The sequence below is a fragment of the Entelurus aequoreus genome, linkage group LG21 (genome assembly GCF_033978785.1).
Source record: "Entelurus aequoreus isolate RoL-2023_Sb linkage group LG21, RoL_Eaeq_v1.1, whole genome shotgun sequence".
In the NCBI taxonomy this organism is placed as follows: Eukaryota; Metazoa; Chordata; class Actinopteri; order Syngnathiformes; family Syngnathidae; genus Entelurus; species Entelurus aequoreus.
In genome coordinates, this window is record NC_084751.1 from 10020982 (window position 1) to 10036264 (window position 15283).

The 15283-nt window shown below is 41.1% G+C and overlaps 1 protein-coding gene across 3 annotated transcripts; it reads left to right on the forward strand.

Annotated features, from left to right (window-relative positions):
- Positions 1-653: 653 nt before the first annotated feature.
- LOC133638336 (cGMP-dependent protein kinase 1-like) lies at positions 654-10933 on the forward strand. 3 transcript variants are annotated; one of them, XM_062030851.1, is made up of 21 exons: positions 654-748; positions 889-1113; positions 1199-1334; positions 1405-1471; positions 1536-1635; positions 3096-3209; positions 3395-3500; positions 4560-4623; positions 4694-4771; positions 4848-4942; positions 5192-5257; positions 5319-5393; positions 5454-5550; positions 5610-5749; positions 5820-5909; positions 8317-8458; positions 8521-8684; positions 8752-8874; positions 10487-10549; positions 10623-10689; positions 10767-10933. In XM_062030851.1, the coding sequence occupies exons 2-21, from the start codon at positions 894-896 to the stop codon at positions 10860-10862; spliced, it is 2103 nt and encodes a 700-aa protein (XP_061886835.1). In that variant the 5' UTR covers positions 654-748; positions 889-893; the 3' UTR covers positions 10863-10933. The 3 variants fall into 3 exon arrangements, with proteins under 3 accessions (XP_061886835.1, XP_061886836.1, XP_061886837.1); XM_062030852.1 differs by having other exon boundaries at positions 1202-1334; XM_062030853.1 differs by lacking the exons at positions 654-748; positions 889-1113; positions 1199-1334; positions 1405-1471; positions 1536-1635 and adding an exon at positions 1720-2789 and having other exon boundaries at positions 3013-3209.
- Positions 10934-15283: the final 4350 nt, after the last annotated feature.

Consider the following 15283-nt stretch of genomic DNA (forward strand, 5'->3'; position numbering starts at 1 on the left):
TTATAATTTCGATTTTTTAATCCAACAGTTTTGACTTTTTTCCTCATAATTATGACTTTTTAATTTCATAATTTCTACTTTTTATCTAATAATTACGACTTTTTATTTATTTTTAAATCTCATAATTACATTTCATAATTGTGACTGTTTATCTCATAATTCGACTTTTTATAGTTTATTTTTGACTTTTTGTCTGATAATTTTGACTTTTTATCGAATAATTTAGATTTTTTTTAAATCTCATAATTATGACTTCCCCCCCCCCCCCCACATATTTCGACTTTTTATTGGCATAATTAGGACTTTTTATCTCATAATTTCGACTTTCTTATCTCCTAATTTAGATTTTTTTGTTTCATAATTTAGATTTTCTTGTTTCATAATTTCGACTTTCCTCATAATTTCGACTTTGTATCTTATAAACATGACTATCATCTCATAATTAGGACTTTTCAGCTCATAATTTCTACTTTCTTATCTCATAATTATGACTTTCATGTCACCATTAGGTTATTTTTTAACTAATGGTGAAAGTAGACTTCCACAACCTGCAGACAACAAAACATGTGTGAGTTTTTATGTATAAAATTATTATTTTGACTTGAGCGTGTGTCTTTTATTGTGAAGGGGCGCTGTCAAGATCAGCTGTGCGCGTGCACGTGTGACTCAGCTCCTTTCACAAGCTCCAGAACCAAACAGCAGACCCTCTGGAGTCAGCGAGGGGATTTCAGCGTTTGAGTGACAGCAGGTAAAGAATAACCATCTGTCATAAAATGATCTTTAGTGAAGCTGCGCTGAAATATTGATGAGGTTTTTTGAATCAGAACAAGTCTCAGTCCATTCAGTTTTTGCTTGTCCAACATGGCGTCCCTGAACGTGCGCGTGCAGTGCACATGCTCATGGCGGCGCCAAAGAGCGGCGGCCTGCTGCGTGACCTCCAGGTGGCGCTGCAGGTCAAGATCGAGGAGTTGTGCCAGAGAGACGCGCTCATCGACGAGCTAGAACTGGAGCTGGACGCCAAGGACGACCTGGTCCGACATCTGCAGGCCGAGCTGGACCGCCAGCGCAGCGCCACCCAGCGCGCCCCCGCTCCCGGGGAGGCGCCAATCACAGGTGAGCTGCCTGGGGGGGGCGGAGCCATGAAGGGTTGTTGTTGGTTGGGTTGGAGAAGAGGTTGATGTGGTCCTGCTACGTCCAGCAGGTGGCGCTCCACAGCCCGCAGGGCCGGACGAACCTCAGCGCACCAAGAGGCAAGCCATCTCGGCAGAACCCAGCGCTTTGGACCCGTCCCAGCTCAGTGACGTCACGCTCACCAGCTACTGCAAAAGCAAAACGTGAGCAAAGACCCACAACACCCGTCTACACCAGAACCAAACCAATCCTGAAACTGGTGCGCGTGTTCAGGTCCAGTGAGCTGATCCAGAAGGCTCTGATGGACAACGACTTCATGAAACACCTGGAACACGGACAGGTGAGACCCGCCTGTAGGTCCACCTCACTCCCACTTGGTGCTGACATGTTGGATCCGGGTCCAGATTCTGACCATCCTGGACTGCATGCGGCCCACCAGCCTGGCCAAAGGATGCTGTGTGATCCAGGAGGGCGACGACGGGTCCATGGTCTACGTTCTAGAGGGTCAGACTCTGGTCTATGTTCCAGTCGCCGCAAAGAGTCACAACTCAGGAGCCAAATACCACTTGTGTCTCAGATGGAATACTTGAATAAGTACACTTCGATAAGTAGACTACACTGTGCACTTAGATCCTCAGTATGTACTCAAAATATTTAGTGTAAATGTGCCAGTGTAACGCACTTATGCACTCAAACGACTTAGTGTAAGTACACAAGTGTAACACACTTATGCACTCAGACGACTTAGTGTAAGTACACAAGTGTAACACACTTATGTACTCAAAAGACTTAGTGTAAGTATACCAGTGTAACACACTTATGCACTCAACAGACTTAGTATAAGTACACAAGTGTAACACACTTAAGTACTCAAAAGACTTAGTGTAAGTATACCAGTGTAACACACTTATCCACTCAACAGACTTAGTGTAAGTACACAAGTGTAACACACTTATGTACTCAAAAGACTTAGTGTAAGTACACAAGTGTAACCTACTTATGCACTCAAACGACTAAGTGTAAGTATGCCAGTGTAACACACTTATGCACTCAACAGACTTAGTGTAAGTGCACAAGTGTAACCTACTTATGCACTCAAAAGACTTAGTTTAAGTATGCCAGTGTAACACACTAATGTACTCAAAAGACTTAGTGTAAGTACACAAGTGTAACCTACTTATGCACTCAAAAGACTTAGTATAAGTACACAAGTGTAACGCACTTATGCATTTAAAAGACTTAGTATAAGTACACAAGTGTAACGCACTTATGCACTCAAAAGACTTAGTGTAAGTACACATGTGTAACACACTTATGCACTCAAAAGACGTAGTGTAAGTACACAAGTGTAACCTACTTATGTACACAAAGGACTTAGTGTAGTTATGCTAGTGTAACACACTTATGCACTCAAAAGACTTAGTATAAGTACACAAGTGTAACGCACTTATGCATTTAAAAGACTTAGTAGAAGTACACAAGTGTAACGCACTTATGCACTCAAAAGACTTAGTGTAAGTACACAAGTGTAACCTACTTATGTACTCAAAAGACTTAGTATAAGTACACAAGTGTAACACACTTATGCACTCAAAATACTAAGTGTAAGTATGCCAGTATGAAACACTTATGCACTCAAAATACTTAGTGTAAGTACATAGGTGCAACCTTCTTGCACACTCAATAGACTAAGTGTAAGTACACATGCGTAACACACTTATGCACTCAAAAGACGCAGTGCAAGTACACAAGTGTAACCTACTTATGTACTCAAAGGACTTAGTGTAGTTATGCTAGTGTAACACACTTATGCACTCAAAAGACTTAGTATAAGTACACAAGTGTAACGCACTTATGCACTGGAAAACTTAGTGTAAGTACAAAGGTGTGTTGTACAGGAAGTGTTAGCAGTGTGCTAGTTAGTGTACTTCATAAGGTAAAGAAATGATGGAGTGTGTTGACAGAGGGCATGGTGGAGGTCACTAAGGAAGGTAAAAAACTTTGCACCATCGGACCCGGCAAGGTCTTTGGAGAACTCGCCATCTTGTACAACTGCACACGGACGGCCACAGTAACAGGTAGTCACCTGCACACACACACACACACACTCACACACACACACACTTTCACATTAGTACAATACCTGTGTGTGTGTGTGTGTGTGTGTGTGTGTGTGTGTGTGTGTGTGTGTGTGTGTGTGTGTGTGTGTGTGTGTGTGTGTGTGTGTGTGTGTGTGTGTGTGTGTGTGTGTGTGTGTGTGCAGCACTGACCGATGTGAAGATGTGGGCCATCGACCGTCAAGGGTTCCAGACCATCATGATGAGGACAGGTCTCATCAAACACTCTCAGTACACTGACTTCCTGCGCAGGTGATCTTGACGCTTCGCTGATGACATGACAACACACATCACATGACATCTTATGACGTCACATGACAACACACATCACATGATATCACATGACATCTAATGACATCTTATGACGTCACATGACAACACACATCACATGATATCACATGACATCTAATGACATCTTATGACGTCACATGACAACACACATCACATCACATGACATCTTATGACGTCACATGACAACACACATCACATGATATCACATGACATCTAATGACATCTTATGACGTCACATGACAACACACATCACATGACATCACATGACATCTTATGACGTCACATGACATCACAGCCCTTTGAGACACTCGTGATTTAGGGCTATACAAGTAAACTATGATTGACTGATTGATTGATTGACATGACGTCACATGACATCACATGATATCCAATGACATAACATGACATCTTATGACGTCACATGATATCCAATGACGTCACATGGCACCCAATGACATCACACAGCATCACATGATGTCACATTACATCCAATGACATCACATGACATCCAATGACATCTTATGACGTCACATGATACCCAATGACATAACATGACATCAAATGGCATCTTATGACATCACATGACATACAATGACAATCTTATGACGTCACATGTCATCTTATGACGTCACTTGATACTTAATGACATAACATGACATCCAATGACATCTTATGATGTCACATGACATCCAATGACATCACATGATACCCAATGACAATCTTATGACGTCACATGTCATCTTATGACGCCACATGTCATCTTATGACATCACATGATACCCAATGACATCACATGACCTCCAATGACGTCACATGACATCACACGAAATCACATGTCATCTTATGACATCACATGATACCCAATGACATAACATGACATCCAGTGACATCACATGATAGCCAATGACATCTTATGACGTCACATGACATCTCATGACGTCGCATGCTATCCAATGACATCATTTTACATGACATGACATCTTATGACATCACCTAATGCCATTGCTCCTTTGCTGCTAGCGTTCCATCTTTCCAGAGTCTCACAGAGGACGTTCTCAGCAAGCTGGCTGATGTTCTGGAGGAGGTGAGTGTCAACCTGCCTCACACATTGTCACATGGTCATGTTACACCGTGTGTGTGTGTGTGTGTATCAGACCCACTACAGCGATGGCGACTACATCATCCGCCAAGGTGCCACAGGAGACACCTTCTTCATCATCAGTGAGGGTCAGGTGAGGTGTGCCTCCTCCTCCTTCCTGCTCCTGGCTCCACGTGGGCGTGATGGCGTGTCCTTCCTCCCGCTGAAAGGTCAACGTATCGCAGCAAAGTGCCTCCAGTGGCGAGCAGGCGCCGGTGAAGACGTTGTCCAAAGGGGACTGGTTCGGCGAGCAGGCGCTGAAAGGGTGACGCACACACACTGACATGGCGCACACACATGGACATGGTGCACACACACGGACATGGCGCACACACACACCGACATGGCGCACACACACACACGGACATGGCGCACACACATGGACATGGTGCACACACACGGACATGGCGCACACACACACACTGACATGGCGCACACACACACAGACATGGCACACACACACACGGACATGGCACACACACGGATGAGGTGGGACTGTGTTTATTTGTTGCAGCGAGGACGTCCGCACCGCCAGCGTGACTGCCATCGGCTCCGTCACGTGTCTGGTGGTGGACAGAGAGTGAGTGGCGTGGTGTTGATGTTCCTCTGAGGCGCGGGTGTGACGGCGCTGTGTGCCGCAGGTCCTTCAAGCAGCTGATTGGCGGCCTGGAGGAGGTCAACAACAAGCAGAGCGAAGACGACGAGGTCAAGGCCAAGTGAGTGGCGGCCATTGTTGATGCACCTTCTTCAGAAACATTCAGAGTGTGTTCGCGCAGGCGCCAGGCGGAGGACGACTTCTTCTCCAACGTGACGCTGGGGGACTTCAGCGTGGTCTGCACCCTCGGCATGGGGGGCTTCAGCCGCGTGGAGCTGGTGGGCGAGCGCACGCCATGACGAGCAGGGGCCGCTCTGACGCCTGCTTGTGCGTTCAGGTGCAGCTGAAGAGCCAGGCCGGCCGCTCCTTCGCCCTCAAGGTTCTAAAGAAGCGTCACATCCTGGACACCAGCCAGCAGGGCCACATCCTGTCGGAGCGCCGCATCATGATGGAGGTCCACAGCCCCTTCATCATCAGGTCACATGATCACACGTAGCAGGACGCCATCCACCCAGAAGGTTATGAGAGGGTTACTTGTGTGACGCAGGTTGTACCGGACCTTCCGGGACCCCAAGTACTTGTACATGCTGCTGGAGGCGTGTCTCGGAGGCGAACTCTGGACGGTGCTACGAGACAGGTGAGCGGCGCAGAGTGTGTCCAGAGCGCCGTTGTAGGACCTTGTTTTGGAATTGTTCCTATTTAATAAAAAAATGTCCAGCGGAATCTAAAGTCTCAAATAACATCAGGTTACAGAGAAGGCACATTTGATCATCGCATAAGGCGCAGCAATACAACATAAGGTGCAGTAATACAACATAAGGCGCAGCAATACAACATAAGGTGCAGCAATACAACATAAGGTGCAGCAATACAACATAAGGCGCAGTAATACAACATAAGGTGCAGTAATACAACATAAGGCGCAGCAATACAACATAAGGTGCAGTAATACAACATAAGGCGCAGTAATACAACATAAGGTGCAGCAATACAAATTAAGGCGCAGCAATACAACATAAGGTGCAGCAATACAACATAAGGCGCAGCAATACAACATAAGGCGCAGCAATACAACATAAGGTGCAGTAATACAACATAAGGTGCAGTAATACAACATAAGGTGCAGCAATACAACATAAGGTGCAGCAATACAACATAAGGCGCAGCAATACAACATAAGGTGCAGCAATACAACATAAGGTGCAGCAATACAACATAACGCGCAGTAATACAACATAAGGTGCAGCAATACAACATACGGTGCAGCAATACAACATACGGTGCAGTAATACAACGTAAGGTGCAGCAATACAACATAACGTGCAGCAATACAACATAACGTGCAGCAATACAACATAAGGTGCAGCAATACAACATAAGGTGTAGCAATACAACATAAGGTGCAGCAATACAACATAAGGTGCAGCAATACAACATAAGGTGCAGCAATACAACATAAGGTGCAGTAATACAACATAAGGTGCAGCAATACAACATAAGGTGCAGCAATACAACATAAGGTACAGTAATACAACATAAGGTGCAGCAATACAACATAAGGCGCAGCAATACAACATAAGGCGTAGCAATACAACATAAGGCGCAGTAATACAACATAAGGCGCAGTAATACAACATAAGGCACAGCAATACAACGTAAGGCACAGCAATACAACATAAGGCGCAGCAATACAACATAAGGCGCAGCAATACAACATAAGGCGCAGTAATACAACATAAGGTGCAGCAATACAACATAAGGCGCAGTAATACAACATAAGGCGCAGCAATACAACATAAGGCGCAGCAATACAACATAAGGCGCAGTAATACAACATAAGGCGCAGCAATACAACATAAGGTGCAACAATACAACATAAGGTGCAGTAATACAACATAAGGTGCAGCAATACAACATAAGGCGCAGCAATACAACATAAGGTGCAGTAATACAACATAAGGTGCAGCAATACAACATAAGGCGCAGTTATACAACATAAGGCGCAGTAATACAACATAAAGCGCAGTAATACAACATAAGGCGCAGCAATACAACATAAGGTGCAGTAATACAACATAAGGTGCAGTAATACAACATAAGGTGCAGCAATACAACATAAGGTGCAGCAATACAACATAAGGCGCAGTAATACAACATAAGGCGCAGTAATACAACATAAGGCGCAGCAATACAACATAAGGTGCAGCAATACAACATAAGGTGCAGTAATACAACATAAGGTGCAGCAATACAACATAAGGCGCAGCAATACAACATAAGGTGCAGTAATACAACATAAGGTGCAGCAATACAACATAAGGTGCAGCAATACAACATAAGGCGCAGCAATACAACATAAGGTGCAGTAATACAACATAAGGTGCAGCAATACAACATAAGGTGCAGCAATACAGCATAAGGTGCAGTAGTACAACATAAGGCGCAGCAATACAACATAAGGTGCAGTAATACAACATAAGGCGCAGCAATACAACATAAGGCGCAGTAATACAACATAAGGCGCAGCAATACAACATAAGGTGCAACAATACAACATAAGGTGCAGTAATACAACATAAGGTGCAGCAATACAACATAAGGCGCAGCAATACAACATAAGGTGCAGTAATACAACATAAGGTGCAGCAATACAACATAAGGCGCAGTTATACAACATAAGGTGCAGTAATACAACATAAGGCGCAGCAATACAACATAAGGTGCAGTAATACAACATAAGGTGCAGTAATACAACATAAGGTGCAGCAATACAACATAAGGTGCAGTAATACAACATAAAGCGCAGCAATACTACATAAGGTGCAGTAATACAACATAAGGCGCAGCAATACTACATAAGGTGCAGTAATACTACATAAGGTGCAGTAATACAACATAAGGCGCAGCAATACTACATAAGGTGCAGTAATACAACATAAGGCGCAGCAATACAACATAAGGCGCATAAGAAGCACTTAGACTCAAATTGCTGTTCGACAAGAAATGACTAAAATGTTGCCATGGCAACCTGCATGCGCCCGCAGGGGATCGTTTGACGACGGGGCCACCAGGTTCTACACGGCGTGCGTCATCGAGGCCCTGGCAGAGCTGCACACCAGAGGGATCATCTACCGAGACCTGAAGCCTGAGAACATCATCCTGGACCACAGAGGCTACGCCAAGCTGGTGAGGCTCCGCCCACCGTGGGGATAATGCCCGGGAAGTGACGGCGTGTCTGTGCGGCGCAGGTGGACTTTGGCTTCGCCAAGAAGGTGGGTCTGGGCAAGAAGACGTGGACCTTCTGCGGGACCCCCGAGTACGTGGCCCCCGAGATCATCCTGAACAAAGGTCACGACAGCTCGGCCGACTGCTGGTCGCTGGGAATTCTCATCTTCGAGCTGCTCAGCGGCAGGTGTGTCGCCGCCACGCCGCTTTCTGCCCGCCACACGCCAATCCTGGTTCTTTTCCTCTGCCTCCAGCCCGCCGTTTTCTGGTTCCGACCCGATGAATACGTACAACATCATCCTGCGGGGCATCGACATGGTGGAGTTCCCCAAGAAGATCACCAAGAGCGCCGCCAACCTCATCAAACGACTCTGCAGGTCCTGCACAAAGATGGCTGCCGTCATGACTGCTACTGTTCATGGCGGCAACTTCCTGTTTAGCAATAATCACAACCAATACTATCCATTTGCTGGAAGAACACTGTAACAGTAATACAACACTACGTAATACAGTACAGTACTAGTACCTGTATTATGTAGTAACATTAGTACTAGTACCTGTATTATGTAATAACATTAGTACTAGTACCTGTATTATATAATAACATTAGTACTAGTACCTGTATTATGTAATAACATTGACTGACAGGGTCATAACACAGTACAGTACTAGTACCTGTATTATATGATAACATTGACCAATGAAGTCATAACACAGTACAGTCCTAGTACCACCAATGGGGTCATAGTACAGTACAGTACTAGTACCTGTATTATATAATAACATTGACTGACAGGGTCATAATACAGTACAGTACTAGTACCTGTATTATATAACAACATTGACCAAGAGGGTCATAATAATACAGTACAGTCCTAGTACCTGTATTATCTAATAACATTGACCAATGGGGTCATAACACAGTACAGTACTAGTACCTGTACTATGTAATAACATTGACCAATGGGGACATATTACAGTACAGTACTAGTACCACCAATGGGGTCATAACACAGTACAGTACTAGTACCTGTATTATATAATAACATTGACCAATGGGGACATATTACAGTACAGTACTAGTACCACCAATGGGGTCATAACACAGTACAGTACTAGTACCTGTATTATATAATAACATTGGCCAACGGTGTCATAGTACAGTACAGTACTAGTACCTGTGTTGTATAATTACATTGACCGACGGGGCCATAACACAGTACAGTACTAGAACCTGTATTATATAATAACATTGACCAAAAGGGTCATAATAATACAGTACAGTACTAGTACCTGTATTATTTAATAACATTGACCAATGGGGTCATAATACAGTACAGTACTAGTACCTGTATTTTGTAATAACATTGACCAACAGGGTCATAATACAGTTCAGTAATAGTACCACCAATGGGGTCATAATACAGTACAGTACTAGTACCTGTATTATATAATAACATTGACCGACGGGGTCATAATACAGTACAGTACTAGTACCACCAATGGGGTCATAATACAGTACAGTATTAGTACCACCAATGGGGTCATAATACAGTACAGTACTAGTACCACCAATGGGGTCATAACACAGTACAGTACTAGTACCTGTATTATATAATAACATTGACCGACGGGGTCATAATACAGTACAGTACTAGTACCACCAATGGGGTCATAATACAGTACAGTATTAGTACCACCAATGGGGTCATAATACAGTACAGTACTAGTACCACCAATGGGGTCATAATACAGTACAGTATTAGTACCACCAATGGGGTCATAATACAGTACAGTACTAGTACCACCAATGGGGTCATAACACAGTACAGTACTAGTACCTGTATTATATAATAACATTGACCGACGGGGTCATAATACAGTACAGTACTAGTACCTGTATTATACAATAACATTGACCAATGGGGTCATAAGCCCTCCCCCTTCCATGTGACATCATCATGCAGTGTGTGTGTGTGTGTGTGTTAGGGACAACCCGTCTGAGCGTCTGGGCAACCAGAAGAACGGCGTGAAGGACATCCAGAAGCACAAGTGAGTCACATGACACTCCGACCCAGTGAGAGTAGTCACGGTTGTCATGGCGACACCTCCGTCCTCCATTCAGGTGGTTCGAGGGCTTCAACTGGGACGGCCTCCGCCAAGGCACCATGGACTCGCCGTTCACGCCCAGGGTGAGCGAGGTCAGCTGGCGTCAATGACTGCCGCCATGTTGACGTGTCCCCCCCCCCCCCCCCCCCCCCCCCACCAGGTGGACGGCCCACTGGACCACAGCAACTTTGATGACTTCCCCGTGGACACGGAGGAGCCTCCTGACGAGGAGTCTGGTTGGGACCTGGAGTTCTAAATACATCTTCCACCATCAGTGCTTTTATTGTGAAGGGTCCTGGTCATTAAAAGTTGCTTTTTTCCAAAGTACATTAGTGACATGATACGCTGGTCGTGTGTGTGTGTGTGTGTGTGTGTGTGTGTGTGTGTGTAGAAGTTAATGAGTGTAAGAGATGGTTATCTACATGGTTGACCTGAGGTCACTACTTCCTGTTGTACACGCTGATAAGACACTTTTTCCACGCAGACCCTCGCCACCATCACTGGTCACATGACCTCTCTGATACTTCAAAAGATCAAAGGTGATGCGAACGCAACTACTTTCAACACACTTTATTATATACACTGATTTACACTATATTATATACACTGATTTACACTATACACACTGTATTATATACACTGATTTACACTATACACACTATATTATATACACTGATTTACACTATATAATATACACTGACTTACACTATACACACTATATTATATACACTGATTTACACTGTATTATATACACTGATTTACACTATACACACTATATTATATACACTGATTTACACTATATAATATACACTGATTTACACTATACACACTATATTATATACACTGATTTACACTATATTATATACACTGATTTACACTATACACACTGTATTATATACACTGATTTACACTATACACACTATATTATATACACTGATTTACACTATATAATATACACTGACTTACACTATACACACTATATTATATACACTGATTTACACTGTATTATATACACTGATTTACACTATACACACTATATTATATACACTGATTTACAATATACACACTATATTATATACACTGATTTACACTATATTATATACACTGATTTACACTATACACACTATATTATATACACTGATTTACACTATACACACTATATTATATACACTGACTTACACTATACACACTATATTATATACACTGATTTACACTATACACACTATATAATATACACTGACTTACACTATATTATATACACTGACTTACACTATACACACTATATTATATACACTGACTTACACTATATTATATACACTGACTTACACTATACACACTATATTATATACACTGACTTACACTATACACACTATATAATATACACTGACTTACACTATACACACTATATTATATACACTGATTTACACTATACACACTATATAATATACACTGACTTACACTATATTATATACACTGACTTACACTATACACACTATATTATATACACTGACTTACACTATACACACTATATAATATACACTGACTTACACTATACACACTATATTATATACACTGATTTACACTATACACACTATATAATAAACACTGACTTACACTATACACACTATATTATATACACTGACTTACACTATACACACTATATTATATACACTGATTTACACTATACACACTATATAATATACACTGACTTACACTATATTATATACACTGACTTACACTATACACACTATATTATATACACTGATTTACACTATACACACTATATAATAAACACTGATTTACACTATACACACTATATTATATACACTGATTTACACTATATTATATACACTGATTTACACTATACACACTATATTATATACACTGATTTACATTATATTATATACACTGACTTACACTATACACACTATATAATATACTCTGACTTACACTATACACACTATATTATATACACTGATTTACACTATACACACTATATAATATACACTGACTTACACTATACACACTATATTATATACACTGATTTACACTATACACACTATATAATATACACTGACTTACACTATACACACTATATTATATACACTGATTTACACTATACACACTATATAATAAACACTGATTTACACTATACACACTATTTTATATACACTGATTTACACTATATTATATACACTGATTTACACTATACACACTATATTACATACACTGATTTACACTATATTATATACACTGATTTACACTATACACACTATATTATATACACTGATTTACACTATATTATATACACTGATTACACTATACACACTATATTATATACACTGATTTACACTATACACACTATATTATATACACTGATTTACACTATATTATATACACTGATTTACACTATACACACTATATTATATACACTGATTTACACTATATTATATACACTGACTTACACTATACACACTATATTATATACACTGATTTACACTATACACACTATATAATGAACACTGATTTACACTATACACACTATATTATATACACTGATTTACACTATATTATATACACTGATTTACACTATACACACTATATTATATACACTGATTTACACTATACACACTATATTATATACACTGATTACACTATACACACTATATTATATACTCTGATTTACACTATACACACTATATTATATACACTGATTCACACTATACACACTATATTATATACACTGATTCACACTATACACACTATATTATATACACTGATTCACACTATACACACTATATTATATACACTGATTCACACTATACACACTATATAACATACACTGACTTACACTATACACCAGACCTGGGCAATCTGCGGCCTGCGGCCCTTTGTGCGTGCCTGTCCGGCCCGCGTGAGGCCAAAAATAAATTACAAAATAAATGTAAAAAAACATCTATGTCGAGTGTGCAATACATCGGTGCTTCTTTTGTTTTGAAAAGTGTTATTTATGGACGTATGTCCGTGTGTAACCTGTGAGTGAAGGTGCACAGCGACAAGTGATGCCCGGCTACCCCCGAGATGTCAGCTCACGCTAAAAAAGGAAAAGTTGATGAGGAATGGCGTGTTTTCAACAAGACATGGACGGCTAAGTATTTCTTTACAGAAATGAAAGGTAAAGCCGTGTGCTTAATTTGTGGTACGCAGGTTGCTGTGTTTAAAGAATATCATTTGAATCGCCACTACACGACGAAGCACGAGGAAAAATACCGGAATCTGTCTGATGAAGAGCGCGCAAGGGAGGCTGATGCGTTGATGGTAAAACCGCAAACCCAACAAGGACTTTTTGCCAAATTTCACCCCCCCAGAGATGCAGCCATCAGGACAAGTTTCCTCATTTCTCACAAAATCATCAGAAAAAGTAAGGCGTTTTCTGACGGAGAGTTTATTAAGGAGTGCTTATTGGACTCTGTTGCGCTGATATGCCCGGGAGAAGAGGGGCGCATTTGAGAACGTGTCACTCTCCCGACGCACTGTAACGAGGCGGGTTGAAACCATCGCTGGAAACCGACTTTGACTTTTTTCCGCTGGCTTTGGATGAGAGCTGCGATGTACGTGACACCGCCCAGCTGCTCATCTTCTTACGTGGGATAACTGCAGACTTTCAAATCACGGAGGAGCTGGCAGCCATGCAGTCAATTAAAGGGACAACCCCAGGTAATGACTTGTTCACATAGGTAAATGCGTGTTTGGACATGTTAGGACTGAAATGGGACAAGCTGCCAGGTGTGACAACAGATGGTTGCCCAAATCTGACGGGGAAAAATGTTGGACTTTTAAAGAGGATGCAGGATAAAGTGACAGAAATTAACCATGTGTGCAGAAATTGACATTTTTGCATTGTATTATACATCAGGAAGTGTTGTGTAAGACAGTGTTAAAATAAAACCATCAAAAGCAATCTGCTTTTGTATAAAGTAGGGATGTCCGATAATATTATCGGCCGATAAATGCGTTAAAATGTAATATCGGAAATTATCGGTATCGTTTTTTTTATTATCTGTATCGTTTTGTTTTGTTTTTTGCTTTTTTTTATTAAATCAACATAAAAAACACAAGATACACTTACAGTTAGTGCACCAACCCAAAAAACCTCCCTCCCCCCATTTCTTTCTGTTATCAATATTCTGGTTCCTACATTATATATCAATATATATCAATACAGTCTGCAAGGGATACAGTCCGTAAGCACACATGATTGTGCGTGCTGCTGGTCCACTAATAGTACTAACCTTTAACAGTTAATGTTACATAGAAACTAGTAATTAATGAAAATGAGTAACTGTTTTTATATTGTTTTACTTTCTTTTTTATTCAAGAAAATGTTTTTAATTTAGTTATCTTATTTTATTTTATTTTTTCAAAAGTACCTTATCTTCACCATACATGGTTGTCCAAATTAGGCATAATAATGTGTTAATTCCACGACTGCATATATCGGTTGATATCGGTATCGGTTGATATCGGTATCGGTAATTAAAGAGTTGGACAATATCGGAATATCGGCAAAAAGCCATTATCGGACATCCCTAGTATAAAGTGAAGTTAGGTTAAATGAAATTATTATTATTATTATTAATTATCTTATGGTATATCAAAAATAATGTCGATGTGGCC

What these genes read in the sequence shown, in the direction of transcription:
- LOC133638336 (XM_062030851.1), top strand. Translation starts at nt 894, where the DNA reads ATGCTCATGGCGGCGCCAAAGAGCGGCGGCCTGCTGCGTGACCTCCAG. An exon ending in TACACTGACTTCCTGCGCAG is followed by an intron (nt 3,501 to 4,559) that starts GTGATCTTGACG and finishes CTTTGCTGCTAG; the next exon opens with CGTTCCATCTTTCCAGAGTC. An exon ending in ACTCGCCGTTCACGCCCAGG is followed by an intron (nt 10,690 to 10,766) that starts GTGAGCGAGGTC and finishes CCCCCCCACCAG; the next exon opens with GTGGACGGCCCACTGGACCA.